This window comes from Camelina sativa, chromosome 17 (genome assembly GCF_030686135.1).
Source record: "Camelina sativa cultivar CO46 ecotype springtype chromosome 17, ASM3068613v1".
Taxonomy (NCBI): Eukaryota; Viridiplantae; Streptophyta; class Magnoliopsida; order Brassicales; family Brassicaceae; genus Camelina; species Camelina sativa.
In genome coordinates, this window is record NC_141896.1 from 211,298 (window position 1) to 226,820 (window position 15,523).

Below are 15,523 nucleotides of genomic sequence, written 5' to 3' on the forward strand. Positions count from 1 at the left end.
TAGATATCCAAATGAATCATCAGTGATTTAGTATTTTCGTGATGATTTTTCCAAAAGGGGGAGATAGTTTCGCTCGGACGTGATATAAAAAACATTTACTATTTTTACCTATATATGGTACCATGTCTGTAACTGTGAATTGATAAATTTTGACCCTGCAGTCTCGACGATCGAGCTGTCTGCATGTCAGTGTCAAATAAAGAGCAACCAAAATTTTTCAATGCATCTGTATTACAATCTATTACTAATTTTTATTACTTTTAAATATTTTGACTTTCCAAGCAAATATATATATTTTGTTTTCACTATTACCTACTACATATATCTATATCTATTTTAAGTCTATTTTACACCAATAAACTTTGTATACAAAATTTAAATACTATAATTATTACAGTTTTTTAATTCTTTTGTCTACGTACGTACTTGCTATATAGGTTGTACAAATTAGTAGGTGCACTTGCGGAGAATTTGGGGAACGCTAAACAAAAAAAGGACATCAAGATTCTATATATACATTCCTCGTTTTTGTTCTCTTTTGGTTCATTTACACTTTTTTTTTTTTGTATAGAGTTCTTCAAGTCTTTTTTTTTATATATATCACACATGCATCTAGAGAGTGAAATCTTTCCAAGCTATTACCATGTAAAATAACCCAAGGAAATCAACATATACACAATACATCATGTAAAAAATTAAGAATATGTAGTCCTAGGATTAGAACCTAGAACATTGGTTCCAAACATATTAAAAAATGTGTTTTTCAGATCCATGAAAAATATATTTCCAAAGTTTGGATCTCAGTTTCTGAAATTCATATTCTGTGTTTTTACATTGTTTTCCTCTTATATTTTACATTGTTTACGTTACCATTAAACATTTGATTATCTTTATTAATAAATTATATTTGGGAATCATTATGTTCTTTTAAAAATTTGATAGGTAACATCTTGTTACCATTACTGAATACTGATATATAACAACTGATTGCAAGTACAGTATGAGTACTTAATTGTAACATTAATTAAAAAAATATATATTATAAAAAACTAGCTTTGTCCCTACGGGAATAACTTTGTATTGAAGAAGAGAGTACGTCTAGTCGTCTATCACTAAATAATGTGGGCTTCTTGTGTTGTAATGACACATCTAAAATTTATTTATTTCCACAATGTTGTTTTGTAGCTACCAGATTAACTAATTTATAACTTTGTATTGAAGAAGAGAGTACGTCTAGTCGTCTATCACTAAATAATGTGGGCTTCTTGTGTTGTAATGACACATCTAAAATTTATTTATTTCCACAATGTTGTTTTGTAGCTGCCAGATTAACTAATTTACTAGAAGTAATTTATACTAATTATTTACGTTGTCATATTTCTTAGAACTTGTTATACATATATTCTGTTACGAGAAAAATTAATAGATTACTGTATGTAATAAGTTAAACAAAATTCTAATGTTTTCCTAGGATTATTAATAATAAATTCATGCATGCGATAATTATTTAGTACAAATAAGATTACATAAATGAATTGGAATCACTGATTATACAAATAGTATTGGTTTCCACTTTCTTGCACTACAAATAATTCCTATAAAGAAACCCCTACTTATAATTATTCAGTGAAGTATATTGGTTTAATCCTTTCTACAACAAATAACTTCATATGATATACGAATAAAACTGCAATGTCATAAAGGGAGACTTGAATTAAGGAGAAAAAAAAGAGAGGACAACATAGTGTAATTAATATGGGTGAAAAGGGGGAAAATATTAATATGGGTGAAAGAGGGAAAAAAAAATCTCTTAGTTAATATTGTAGACGCTATTTCAAATATATTATTATTATCCAAGAAACCAAGATGTTGACCCCAATTCTAATCTCTCCATTTCTTTCTCCCTGTATGAACCTAATAAATCAACTTTAAATACACACTCTCTAGTCTCCATATATATCTCCACTGGGCTAAGCTGAGAATAGCAAGAAGCAAGACCATTATAAGAAGGTACAAACTTTAACACAGACTTCTGTTCTTGGTTCACCTTTTTTATTTACTTCTTTTTAAGTTCGTTTTTAAACTTCAGGATCCATCTGGTTTTTGCAGTTTAAACTATAAGACCTTCTGTTTCACACAAAAAAAAAATAACCATAAGACCTTCTATGTCTTCGACAATGGCGGATGGTGAAGAAGCTGTTAGGAACATTAGATTAAGAAAACAACTCGCAGTTGCTGTAAAAAGCTTGCAATGGAACTACGCAATCTTCTGGTCATCTTCACAGACACAATATGGGTAAATAACTTTTATTACTATGTGTTATTTTTGTCTCCTTATAATTCTTGGTAATATGAACAAATTAACACACACAGATTTTAGAACTTGATCTCATCGTAGTTTGTCAAATATAGGCATTGCTCTGTTCATCAAGAAATGATATCGCACACCTCTTAGTTTATATATAGTAATAGTTGTATGCACGGAATTACATGGGTTTTTTTCATGATCGGATGACATATATAGGTTCTGATTGTCTTTTCCCTTGCATTTTTAATTACTATATATTTAATTGTAATGGGTTGTTTTGATGTGATTAGGGTTTTGGAATGGGGAGAAGGATATTATAATGGTGATATAAGAAAGAGGAAGAATAAGAGCTATGAAGCTGATTCTACGTATGGGTTGCAGAGAAGCAAGCAGCTCAGGAATCTCTATCTAAGTATGCTCGAAGGAGACACTAAAGTTACTACAACCGGCCATGGTCATGGTCGTGATACTGATGATAAGACAAGTAGTAATGTAATGCTCTCACCAGATGATCTCTCTGATGAAGAATGGTATTACTTGGTTTGCATGTCCTACGTCTTCGCACCTGCCCAGTGGTTCGATCTCTCTCTCTCTCCCTGTAATTAAGTCTCTAACTTGAATGCATTTCACACATCAAGTAATTATTATTTGTTGCTAGCCTATCAGTGGGTCATGACAACCTTGATATAAATGGAAATTAAATATATTTGGATACAGAAATATAAAGAAAATTTATACCAAAAGATAACAGACTAGCTAGTGGGTTTTACCTATATATTAAGATATGTCATGCTATATTCGAATATAGAGTTTGTACTAGGCCACTGCATCATATATAAAGCCTGTTTCAATAGGTCATAAAGTACTTTAGACTTACCCTGGCCTCAAAAAAAAAAGGGGCTAAATATTGTTTTTAAGAAGAATAGTAGCACTATTTCATAACTCTATTTTAATGTTTTTTTGTTTGCCAATATCATTTAGCTTTTTTTGCTGAATTGAATCTTAAGTTATATAGTACGTAACCTAATGATTTGTTGAGCACAATATATATATTAGTTTACCGGGTAAAGCTTTGGCGACGGATGATACCATATGGCTTTGCAACGCACAACACGCAGAGACCAAACACTTCACTCGATCTTTGCTAGCAAGAGTATGACTCTTACAAACTTTTCTCACTGCAGTATTCTGTAATATCCAACTCTCACTCGTCTCTTCGTTCCATTTTTTTTTTCATGTGACGCTCCAATGGAATTAATTAGAGCGCCTCCATTCAGGTACTTTAGGGCTATAATCAGAACTAAGTACTTCTTAACTAATTGTATAAATTACAGAATTTTAGAGATTAATTTGCACTAATCTTTTTGTCTTCTACAGACCGTTGTGTGTTTCCCTTACTTAGGCGGCGTGATTGAGCTTGGCGTCACAGATTTGGTAGCGCGCGTTTTGAATTTCTCTAATAACTTTTGCTTCATAGTTCATACACTCTATTTTACCTACACCCTCAACTCATATATGTGCTTTTCATGTTAAATGAAAAAAAAAAAGATTGCAGAAGATCCTAATCTGATTCAACATATCAAAGATTGCTTGTTCGAGACTTCAAATCCCGATTGCTCGGAGATGTATATCAGCGAAGGAAACTCGAAACTCGTAAACCTAAAAGATGGGAACCTTCAGTTTTGGTCTAAACCAGATGAAGGCTTGCAATACAAGGAAACATTAGCTACCGTTCTGAGGTTAGCTACGAATAGACCAAAGAGGAAAGATCTTGCTTCATCTGATTTTGGCTCTAGTTTCTTGCGTTGGAAGTCCCAGTCAGTTACTTCAAACCCGAATTATCATCAGAAGCAGAGTAACGTGTTGTGGAAGATATTGCATGATGTCCCTCTGATGCACTCTGCAGATGAGAAGAAAATGTTTCAGGCAGAAAAAACTGGTCTGAATCAGCGTGTTTCAATGGAGTGCGATGATGATGATCCTTCAGATAAAAGCGAAGAGAACGAGAAGTTCAGTGTTCTCAAATCTATGGTTCCCACAGTTAATGAGGTAAGTAAGCTTTTTCAATATTTTCTCGAACAATGACAATCATCTGATATAAAACTCTGTTTTTGAATGCAGGTAGACAAAGCATCAGTTTTGAACTACACGATCAAGTATTTGCTGCAACTCGAAGCAAGAGTTAAAGAGTTAGAATCTCGTATCGGACAAAGAAAGCCGACGATGAAGGAGAACATGCTTTCTGAATTAATCGAAGAGACATCAGAAACAGAGCAAGGAATGGTGAGAGATGAGACGACACACGTGAGGGTTAAGCTCAAAGAAAGTGAAGTCTTTATCGAAGTAGGATGTCTCTATCGAGATTGCATAGTTGCAGATATCATGGAAGCTGTGAGTAATCTCAACATGGATGCTTTCTCGATTGAGTCGCACAGTCACGATGGAGTGCTCGTATTAAATCTTAAAGCAAAGGTAAATACGAAAACGAATCTTCTTTGTAGTTTTTTTGTGATTTCTTGAATAACACGGTACCTTTGGGTTTATGGTTTTGGTTCTTAATAATAGTTTCGTGGTGATGCGGTTACCTCAGTTGGAATGATTAAACGGGAGCTGAAGAGAATAGCATGTGAAAGCTAAATCGTTGGTGAGAAATGAAGACAAACGTTAACGTAGTATTTTTATTCCACAATAAATGGTAAAATCTAACATAATTTATTATTATTATTGTTATAGTAGATTATGGTTGATTTGATATATAAGAGTAAGAATTTTCCAATGTAATAATTATTTAAAAGGTATTTTCTGAGCACTGGGCGGATATAAACAATATTTTGTATTCGCCTATCTATCTTGTAATGGTACGCACGTCTGTATCATGAACCATGCAAAATACAATCTCTCCTCCTTACATTTGCTGATCATGTGCTATATATAGTATAGATTATATGATGTATTTGTCATAAACTTGATGTATAATAATTACATTTATTCTGACCGATTAGTAGGTTTGAGTAGATCGTGTAAGCTACATGGGTACAAAGCTAACCTCCGACCATGTGCTAATTTCATAATAGTTCTAATTTATTATTGGTTTGCACCAAAAAAAAAGTTATAATTTATATGAAGCGTTGACACAATTAAAATTTTAAAAAGTATATATGCCATGGTGTGTTCCTAAACCGACCATACATTTGAGCAAAGTCAACAAGTGAAAAAAAACATAAAATTCGATAGAACAAAAAAATATATATTTATTTTCTCACATTTGGAAATAATTACGATCGTTACTAATTCTGATTATTTGGTTATGTTTTAAATAATTGACTTTAATTCGTAGAGCAAATACAGGATATTTATCTGGATTGATCAAATAAGATAGATCATCGTTAACAGTGTCTGACCGGGGATAACAAGAATAAATGATGATATTTTTTTATTGTTTCTGTCAGAAAAAGTGAATGATTAATCATATAGTTACGAAACTAACATTTTTCATATTGAAAAAACATATCTTATACAGATTAGCAACTACATTTCCATTAGTTGTTTAAGATGCACAACCGCACAAGTCGTCTTTTATCGGCACCACAAACTCTACGGTGCGTACGATCAGTCATCTTCTTCCCCCATCGGACTATCCACATTGTTCCAACTTCCAACTCCTTTTTTTTTTTCCGGTGGCCGGTAAGATTCAAGAAAAGAGTTCAAGCGGAAAGAGAGAGTTTTCATAAACGTTATAAAATATTCAAATTTGAAAGCAAATCTGCAGAAGCTTTAAAGGGTAAATCAAATAAAGACCGTTGCTTTTTTTTTTCTTCTTCTTTAATTACATTTTTAAAATTAAATTTTTTTATCTCATTATCTGACGGATATATGTGCGAAAGATTTTCTTATATATATAAATAAAAGAAAATCTTCGTGATAATTTCGATAAATATTGTTGTGATATATTAATAATTTTTTTTTTCTTTCTTTTTGTTTTGCTTTTTGATTTTGGCACGCCTTAACGGTCTCTCTGCTTTTGCCTTTTTTTTTTGGTCGTGATAAATTATACTTGTTGCTAGTTTTGTTCTTACTTTAATCTGTTAGCTGGTCCTCGAAATTTCGCTATCCAAGAATCAGAAATTATTCCCTTCGGTTCAAATTTTCGGATTCAAATTCTCTCAAGTTTTCTTTCCTCATCCATAAATCACAAACGAAAGTTCTAAGCCTCCATTATTACATTTTTCTCACTGTTTTTTTTTGTTTTTCTTTCTTACTCTTAAAAAAACTAGAGATCAACAAAAGCAGAGGAATTTTCAAAACAAAAAAAAAAAACAAATCTTTGAGAGTATGGAGAGTTTTTCAAATCCTGAAGAAAACGACGATGTAGGATCCATCGATCCAAATGATCAATCAGCATCTGAAACTCCGGTTTACTCGACGATGAGCACAGATTCTTTTGCTTATCATCGAACATGTTCTGAAACCTCGGGAGGCTTTTCAGACCAAATTGATGAAACCAGCAGCTTCTGCAGTGATGTCTCTCCTAGTGATTGGCCTGTCCCTGTCCTAACCGAATCCAAGTCTACGTGCTCAAATTTTCTATCTGCCTTTATTGAAACGAAAAAGAATCAGAACGAGCCTGAGGAGAATCTTGCGGTCCAAGAAATTTCAGGGCCAGGTTTTGTATTTCTCCGTCTCTCTCTATCTCTGCCCACTTGTGTCAGAATCTTGAAACTACAATTCTCGGTTTTGTGCAGAATTGGAGACGATGAAGGAAAGATTCTCGAAGCTTCTGCTTGGGGAAGATATGTCTGGAAGCGGCAAAGGCGTTTGCACCGCTGTGACAATCTCAAACGCTATTACTAATCTTTATGGTAACTAAAAGCCTCACAGTTTTTTCTTTTACTTTTAAACTAAGCCATTTATAGAAACTGTAACTAATAGTGTGATTCCGAGATTGCAGCTACTGTTTTTGGACAGAATCTAAGATTAGAGCCACTGGAGATAGAGAAGAAGGCAATGTGGAAGAGAGAAATGAATTGCCTTCTCTCTGTATGTGACTATATTTTCGAGTTTATCCCAGAGTCACAGAACCTAAGCAATGGAGCCACTGTTGAGGTAAACAGGTTTTTTGCCTTATAGTGTAGAAGAATTAAGTATAAAACCTGCAGAAATATAATTCTAAAAAGGTTTGTTGTCAGGTAATGGAGAGTAGACCAAGAGCAGATATCTACATCAATTTGCCTGCACTCAGAAAACTAGATTCCATGCTTATGGTAGTTGCTCTGAACCCTAATACATGAAGACTAGTTCTATAAGCTTTTTTCGGTTAATTAAGGTCATTCTTTTTTGTGTTGTTTGCAGGAAGCATTGAATAGTTTTCAAAAGACAGAGTTTTGGTATGCAGAAGAAGGAAGCTTGTCAATGAAGTCAACAACGCGTTCTGCAACTGGATCATTCAGGAAAGTGATTGTACAGAGGAAAGAAGAGAAATGGTGGTTACCGATCCCTCTGGTTCCATCGGAAGGTTTATCAGAGAAAGCAAGGAAACAACTTAAGAGCAAGAGAGAGAGCACTAACCAAATCCACAAAGCTGCTATGGCAATCAATAGCAGCATCCTTGGTGAGATGGATATCCCAGCTTCTTACATGGCAAATCTTCCAAAGGTGTGTCTATAACAACAAATGGTTATGTTTTGCACACTAGAAGTTAGCATTTTGAATTCTTATTTTACTTTTGGCATTTTGCAGAGCGGAAAAGCGAGCACAGGAGATTCAATGTATCGAAAGATGACGAGTTCAGGGAGGTTTTCACCAGAAAAGCTGCTAGATGGTCTCAAGATTGAATCAGAACATGAAGCCCTTCAGTTGGCAGATAGAGTAGAAGCTTCAATGTACACATGGAGACGCAAAGCTTGTCTCAACAATTCCAAGTCTTCATGGAACATGGTGAAAGATCTAATGTCAAATACAGAGAGATCAGACAAGAACTATGCTTTGGCAGAGAGAGCAGAGTCTTTGCTTTTCTGTTTGAAACAAAGGTACCCAGAGTTGTCTCAGACATCATTGGATATATGCAAGATCCATTACAACAAGGTAAGAAACACAAACAAAAGTGGCTTAACTCAATCATGATTTCTATGATTAAAAAACAATTTTTGATCTATTTATTTTTGTGGTTTGCTGCAGGATGTTGGAAAAGCTGTGTTAGAGAGTTATTCAAGAGTTCTTGAAGGTTTAGCTTTTAACATAGTTGCTTGGATTGATGATGTTCTTTATGTAGACAAAACAGTGAGAGGAGAAGAGGAATTATAATTACATACTTTGAATTTCTTCTTGTCTCCCTCTAGCAGCTCCATTGTAAATTACTAAATTAGGTAAAACCAACTTATCTTTTTATGCTGTGATCATCTTCTCTTCAAGTCAAGTAGTCAACCATGACTTCCTCCACTAGTTCATTTAGTATCAACTTGCTAATCTCAAAGCCAATCATGTCAACCTCACATCTGGTGTCTAACCAGCTCCTGGGTTTATCCATGTCTTCTCTAACTCTATCGTCCAACAACCGAGGGAGTTGCATTGGCAAGAGACGACAATAAACCTTTTCTTGTACCTCGCTAACGATGCTTTCCACGCTAGAGGCGGGCAAGGCTAGGGTTCTGGGTTCAACAAAGGAAACCCATTGAGGAAACCTGCAGAATTCGAAGAGAACTTCGTTGATGCTCTCGAAGAGGAGGTCATGGTCTACACAAAGCTTGTTTGGATAGAATGGTATGTTGCTGATTAATGCCGGACAAAGAAGCTGGTCAGAGCATTCTGTTATCAGATACAGATCTTCCCAACTTGAGTCTATTGCATCCAACACCTCTTTTACGTACTTAAACACTGCTTCTTTGTCATCCATACCACGGTTCTCTTCTTGCAATAGGTTACGACGCAGAGGTTGTTGTATCTTTGCTTCACCTGAGTATTGTCAAAGATGAGTCAATGTAAGTGCATACCTCTTGAAGAGTTCTAGAATATAAGCCCACTAAGCATTAATTGGATCTTCTTTCTATACCTCTTACTGGATTTATTTCATATTCAATGAATAGCGGCTGGGATGGTAATGAGGCCACAGAGAGATGAGACAGTGTCTGATTGCTTTTGGATATGAAAGGGCTACTAGTACCATCTATTGGTGAAGCAGAGTCTATCTCTTTGATAGTTAAGGAATCATCTGCAGCAGAGTCGCAAAGAATCATTTGATAAATAATAATAACGTTATTGTATTGTATCTCTCAAAAATGGGAGAAAATGTAAAATACCTGCAACTGTCTCAGAGTTCATGAAATTGTCTGAAGAAGAAGATCTCGAAAGCACGGTTGAATTCTTGTCCCCTACTCTTCCTGAGCTGCTGAAAGGAGACGAATACCCGGGAAGGGATAATACGAGCCTACTTTGATTTCCTAACATCTCAGAGAGATGTTTCTCGTTGTCGTCGTAGTGTTCTTGATGATGAAATCTCTGCCGAGATATCGAAGTCATGCGCTCGAGAAAGAAATGGTCTTTGGTTGACAAACTCTTCTCCAGGAATCTGTGGTGGTGGTGGTGCCGCGATTTCTCTTTTCTGATTGCATGTTTCAGCTTCCTCATGATCTCAGAGAGAAACAAATGCAAAATCTTGGCTTTGTGTCTTATCATCAAACGAGAATCGTCTTCAGATATGCTGTGTTCATCTTCTTGTGCTGACCTCTTCTTCCACCTCCTGAGAAAACCAGATATCCTGCCTAAATGATGATGATCTCTCTCTTGTCTTTTCGAGCAAAGCTTTTCTTCCACATGGCTGCTTTCCATTGACATTTCAGATATTGGCACTTAAGAACCAGTTCCGATATGCAACACTCTTTATGATTTATAAAGCTTTACAATCTCAGATTTATTGGAAAACAAACAACAAAAATATTTAAAACCCAAAACTTTTTGATGATAAAGACTTTAGTTTACTAAGAAACAGAGGAAATTCTTCAACAAGAAAACTGATTTGACCATTGTATGTGTATCCATTTATTGTTTATAGAACAAATCTAAATACAAAATCTACTGTTATTTAACATTTTCTTTTACCTATTTCAAACTTTAGTATCAATCTGATTTTAAGTAATCTATTCAAAACTCCAAAAAAGAAATAATATATGATTCATTGTATTAGAGTGAAAAAATAACTTGGAGATAATCTAACATTGGTAAGAAGAATATAGTTTAGATTGGATAATGATGAAATCAAGTAACTTCTGATTTTTAATTAAAAAGAACCATATTTGGCTAATGTATTTATTTGATTTTTTAATTCAAAAGATCCATATTGGCTATCCTAACTTTTTGTTGGATATTTTTTCTTAATTTACTTATTTGATGAACCTGTCATACCTTTCTGGTCCAATTTATTGAAAACAATTAGTTGTGAAATTTTGAATGAGAAAATCTTTAAACATAGTGATAATTTATTACTATAAAGTACATGCTTTTAAATATGATCCAGTTATCTGTTTCCATGTCATATTTTTTTCCCTCCATGTCATAACTTATAACATTAAATTTTGAGAAACAGAATCACTAAATTTTATGAGATATAAACTCACTAAATTTTACAAAATAATACCATACTGATAAAGATTGTGCTATACTGTATTATAGAGTCACAACTGTGAAAGTCTATACAATTAATATCATCTTAATCATGCTTTAGCCTTTAGATATAGAAACAGAGGAGCGTAGCTCTTACTACCTCGATTTCAGTTAATAATTATGGGGTTACCGAACTTCCTCTTTGTCCTCCTTGCTGTCCTCAGAATTCTTTCAGTTTCCTTCTCTGCGTCCCAGTCGAATTTAGCTCCTGAAGTAATCATACATAGTTCCAAAACACAGCTCTTTAATTTAACATGTGAACATCTTGTTACTTTTATCTACCACAAGATAGAATTATGAGTTCTCCATTGGTTCGACAAGAATCATGTTTAGGAATTTTCATACCTTTGGTGTTCCCGTCAATCAAGCATGAAAAGCCTCCATCGATATCTTCATCTGAATCTATGATAACACTGCATTGTTCAAACTGCATGAAATGAATTGCACATTGCTTAGATTTTGAGCAAGTTAAAACGCTTGTTCTATGATAGCTGACCAATGACAAAATCCAGCCCAATACCTGCGTTCCAGTGCCTTCTGATTTTACTGACTTTCCTGCTGCTCTTTTCTTGAACATACTCTGTTTTGGTTTCACCGTCTTCCAAGATCCCACTTGTATCTCTGGGGATAAATATGCTTTCACAGCTCTGGCTGGTGCGTTAGATGGACTGTGAATGCAAGATGAGCATTTTTGTAACTATTTTTGGTATAAAAAAGGGTAAAAAAGGGTACAAGTAGCATAGCTTGTTTGACTTACTTTCTGGGAAGCTGCGGTTGTTTTGTTTTCAGTGTAGTATTACAATAGGAATTGCTCTGTAGTTTATATTTCATGTGTCAGTGACAGCTGAGCATGTAAACAAAATGGAATTCCGAAGAGTGGAAATGTTGTTCATTGTAATAGAGTTTATTACCTTGGTTGCTGGGCCGCGCTGCTCTGGCAAGTTTTCCTTAGCCTGTTGTTTAACAAAAGCCACATTAATAGCTGAAATTTTCAGCCTACATAGCAAAAGACATGGAAAGCAAAAGACTCTCACTTGTGGTGCTGTTGGAGGCTGAACTCTTGGCCCAGGCATCTTTGAGCTCGCCAAAACCTATAGGAGATTTTGGTGGTGGGAAACAAAGCATACATGTGTTTTAATTCTAAAAGGTCTAAAATTTAGAGTTACCTTGGCTGCTGGACCGCGCTGCTCAGGCAGGTTTTCCTTAGCCTGAGGTTTAACAAAGGCTACATTAATTGCTGAAATTTATAGCTAATAGAGCAAAGACATGGAAAGCACGAGAAAAGACCTGCACTTGTGGTGCTGTTGGAACCTGAACCCTTGGCTCAGACATCTTCAAACTAGCCAAGACCTATAAAGAGTGTTGGTAGTGAGAATTAAAGCATTACATGTTCACAAGTCTAAAGATTTATGACAATCCGATATGACAAACAGGCTCTGCTAAGATTGATAAAAATGCATACACAGTTTCTTTACAACACTGATGTTGTTACCTGAATCTCTCTGGTGAACGTGTGACAGAGTTCCCTTTGAATTCTCTGCATAGCGGATTCTACTTGCTCTGGGATAGCTGTTAGCATCAGACAGATCTTCTGTAGCTTCTCCTGATTGGGATCTTTGCTGAGTTCCTCTAAAATAGATTTAACACCTCCATCAAGACTAGCTTTAGCATCTGCTTGTTCCTTCATCTGCTTGCCAATAAATTATGTATTGTAATAAGTTAATCCATTTGCACAAGGTCGATAAAGAAACAAGTAAAAAATGCAAATATTTGCTTTTACCAGCTGCTGTAGTGAAGTGTCTTGGAGAATCAACTTTTCCTGTAAGCGTCCAGCTGCAATGAACAGAAAAATCTAGCTAAGTATCTCTTTAGACCTTCACGTGGAGTATTGAGGAATTAAGAGTCATTCTTCATGGTGTGATCAACGGTCAAGTGAAATGGTCTTCAACAAACTGAAAAATCTATTGGAGCAAACAATGTCAATCTGCAAAATTGCTCTAGTCAATATCACGTTCCTAAAGGAGTAAGATCAGCTTTTAACAAATCATGTTTGGCTAAAGAAATGAGAAAATGAGAATCCAAGGGAATACACTATCCTAAACCCCCTAGTCTGCTTCTCTTGCCTATGTGGTTGCTACATAGTTTGAGAACAGAGAGAATTTGGCATATTCAAATATAGGTGTTCTGGTGTACTTAAAATGAGACCATCAATAGAACTCACTTTCAAGAAATACTTCTTTATTTCCTCTGTTGGCCTGCATGATGTCACTCTGAATTGAATCTAACATCATTCCAAACCTGCTCAAAGAAGTTTCCATCATCCCAAACCGTTGCTCAAGTTCTTCACTGATCTGAGCTGCAAAGTGACAAATGAAGAAAAGTTGAATCAAATTAGGAGCCAAGCCACCCCAGTGAACATATTTTTCCACGCTAAGAGGCCAAACTTACATTTATTAGACTCACCAACTGAAGCAGAACTCCACCTTCTTGTAAGACCGCTGGAAGGTCTCGATGCTGCCAACTGACTATCATCTCGTTTATGATTGATTGGGGGTAAGCAACTGACCTTCTTCAAAGAATAGTCTCGTTCCTGAGAACTAAATCTCTGTAGCAGCACAAAGTGTAATCAATTTTATTAACATTTTCCTATTTTTTCAGAAGAAGAAGATAACCCAAGTCGTCCCATGAAGGACGTTTAGGTTAAGTAGCTAAACCTGATCGTTGATGAGGAGGTCTTCGCCAGAACTCTGAGTCATCTGAGAAAAGCCACAACCACGCTGAGACGAAGGTCCCTGAGAGAAGGATTGCTGTGATTGCTGTGATCGAAGCTGCTGAGATGCTTGTGGTTCAGCTGATCTCCTATACGCAACACAAACAGATACAATTCGAAAGAGAAAACGTAATCAGTAGCCAATAACAGATACAAATATACAGATCAATGAACCTCGTCTCCAGTCACAAATCAGATCCGAAACAACAAAAGCGGATAATCCCAGAATAAATTAAAAAACCCTAAACCATGAAAATCGATCAAATCAAGGTCCGCTAATGTGAAATTATTCGCGTGAAAGAGAAATATAAGAGATAGAAGCGAAATCGAACCTTAAATTAGGAGGAAAAACAGATATAGATTTCAGATCGTAGGCTTTGTTCATATTCATCTTCATCACAGAGCAGACGACGACGCAGCTCTTGTTCAAAATTTCACGATAGTGTGATCAATCGATTATGAACTTTAGGCTAGAGTGAAAGAGAGTTAGAGAGAGAGTGAGAGAACTCGAACCCAATTTTGAATTTCAAAAAGATCTCGAGAGAGAGAGAGAGTTGAGGAAAATTTATTTTTTTTTTCCTTTTTCTTTTTGTTTTGCTGTTTGTGGTAAAAGAGACGATTTAAGAGGTGATGAAGCCCATGGACTGTGTATAAACGGCCCATCTCAAAGACTTGTATAAAAAAAACAAACGTATATGTGGATAAATTTATCACGAACATATTATTATGGATATCTAAATTAATAGTTATTGTTTTTATATCTACAAACGTATATGTGGATAAATTTATCACGAACATATTATTATGGATATCTAAATTAATAGTTATTGTTTTTATATCTACAAAACTAGTGTATTAATACAAAAAGAAAACTAGTGTATTAATACAGAAAGAGAGTTTAACAATAATCTTAAAAATATTGTATTCATAGAAACCCAAATTAACTTCAAAACTGTTGTTTCTATAATAATTAGTCCATATAAATGTATACATGATGTTTTCAACATTTGTTGCAATGGAAAATTTTATATGGATATGAAAAATTAAAACAACAATAAATTGGATTAAGATACAAATACAATATGCTTCATACAAATTAATGGACACCAATTTTGCAAAGAATGTTGTCCGAATAAACAATACACTAGGCAATATCCCGTGCTTAAAGCACAGATCAACATTAAAAAAAAATTATAATTGAATAATAAAAGTTATTTTTATATTAAAAAAATATTTTGTTTAAGATAATATTTATTTTTAATTGTTCTGTAAATCTATATATGTTTTTTTAATACTAATTATTTTAGAATATTATAATATTTTATTTTTTGATGTATATTGCAGTTTTATATTGTTTGTTTGTTATATTTGCATCATTATTTTGTGAAATATGAAGTAGTAATTTTAATATTATAATTATGAACAAATAAAATTTATCAACTTATCAGCCATATAAATTTATTTTTACCAATCTGCCAATGTGAAAATTAAAACACACATTTTATTTTCATAGATCAAGTAATATATCTTTGTTTTTTAAAGTTCAAATCACAACATATGTAGAAAAAAATCTTCATTTTATTAATCATATGTATTATATGAAAATTCCAAACAGTTTGTAAATAAAATAAAATAAAGATGATAGGAGAATCATAATATGAAATTTTAACAAAATATTCGAAATCATGCTATTAAAAATAATTATATTGACTACTTAGATATAAAATCTTAGTTTTTGAAATTCTGATTTGTTTATATTTTTTTAAAAATATTTTGTAATTTTCGTCCATAAT

General features: G+C 34.1%; 4 protein-coding genes across 6 annotated transcripts; 2 read left to right on the top strand and 2 right to left on the bottom strand.

Annotated features, from left to right (window-relative positions):
* The first annotated feature begins 1,888 nt into the window (after window positions 1-1,888).
* Window positions 1,889-5,302, top strand: LOC104754325 (transcription factor MYC1-like). Of its 2 annotated transcripts, none has more exons than XR_015586703.1 (9): window positions 1,889-2,010; window positions 2,110-2,296; window positions 2,599-2,883; window positions 3,365-3,461; window positions 3,571-3,585; window positions 3,686-3,742; window positions 3,857-4,357; window positions 4,434-4,780; window positions 4,874-5,104. XR_015586703.1 is itself a non-coding variant. In XM_087495048.1 (9 exons), exons 2-9 carry the CDS (start codon window positions 2,166-2,168, stop codon window positions 4,943-4,945), a joined length of 1,509 nt encoding a protein of 502 aa, XP_087351174.1. In that variant the 5' UTR covers window positions 1,889-2,010; window positions 2,110-2,165; the 3' UTR covers window positions 4,946-5,302. The 2 variants fall into 2 exon arrangements, 1 of the variants encoding a protein (XP_087351174.1); XM_087495048.1 differs by having other exon boundaries at window positions 4,430-4,780; window positions 4,874-5,302.
* Window positions 5,303-5,667: 365 nt separating this feature from the next.
* LOC104754324 (rop guanine nucleotide exchange factor 2-like) lies at window positions 5,668-8,698 on the top strand. Its single transcript, XM_087495052.1, has 8 exons — window positions 5,668-6,089; window positions 6,583-6,971; window positions 7,051-7,167; window positions 7,257-7,411; window positions 7,495-7,569; window positions 7,658-7,960; window positions 8,045-8,389; window positions 8,483-8,698. Exons 2-8 carry the CDS (start codon window positions 6,641-6,643, stop codon window positions 8,606-8,608), a joined length of 1,452 nt encoding a protein of 483 aa, XP_087351178.1. The 5' UTR covers window positions 5,668-6,089; window positions 6,583-6,640; the 3' UTR covers window positions 8,609-8,698.
* On the bottom strand, window positions 8,530-10,500 carry LOC104754322 (uncharacterized). Its single transcript, XM_010476479.3, has 3 exons — window positions 9,601-10,500; window positions 9,354-9,512; window positions 8,530-9,256 (listed from the first exon to the last, which is right to left on the bottom strand). The coding sequence occupies exons 1-3, from the start codon at window positions 10,133-10,135 to the stop codon at window positions 8,712-8,714; spliced, it is 1,239 nt and encodes a 412-aa protein (XP_010474781.1). The 5' UTR covers window positions 10,136-10,500; the 3' UTR covers window positions 8,530-8,711.
* Window positions 10,501-10,870: 370 nt separating this feature from the next.
* On the bottom strand, window positions 10,871-14,352 carry LOC104754323 (putative recombination initiation defects 3). 2 transcript variants are annotated; one of them, XM_010476480.3, is made up of 14 exons: window positions 14,063-14,352; window positions 13,675-13,819; window positions 13,409-13,565; window positions 13,182-13,316; window positions 12,741-12,793; window positions 12,453-12,647; window positions 12,248-12,310; window positions 12,127-12,168; window positions 11,995-12,051; window positions 11,872-11,913; window positions 11,718-11,773; window positions 11,481-11,628; window positions 11,306-11,387; window positions 10,871-11,168 (listed from the first exon to the last, which is right to left on the bottom strand). In XM_010476480.3, the coding sequence occupies exons 1-14, from the start codon at window positions 14,125-14,127 to the stop codon at window positions 11,068-11,070; spliced, it is 1,341 nt and encodes a 446-aa protein (XP_010474782.2). In that variant the 5' UTR covers window positions 14,128-14,352; the 3' UTR covers window positions 10,871-11,067. The 2 variants fall into 2 exon arrangements, with proteins under 2 accessions (XP_010474782.2, XP_010474785.2); XM_010476483.3 differs by having other exon boundaries at window positions 13,424-13,565; window positions 14,063-14,321.
* Window positions 14,353-15,523: the final 1,171 nt, after the last annotated feature.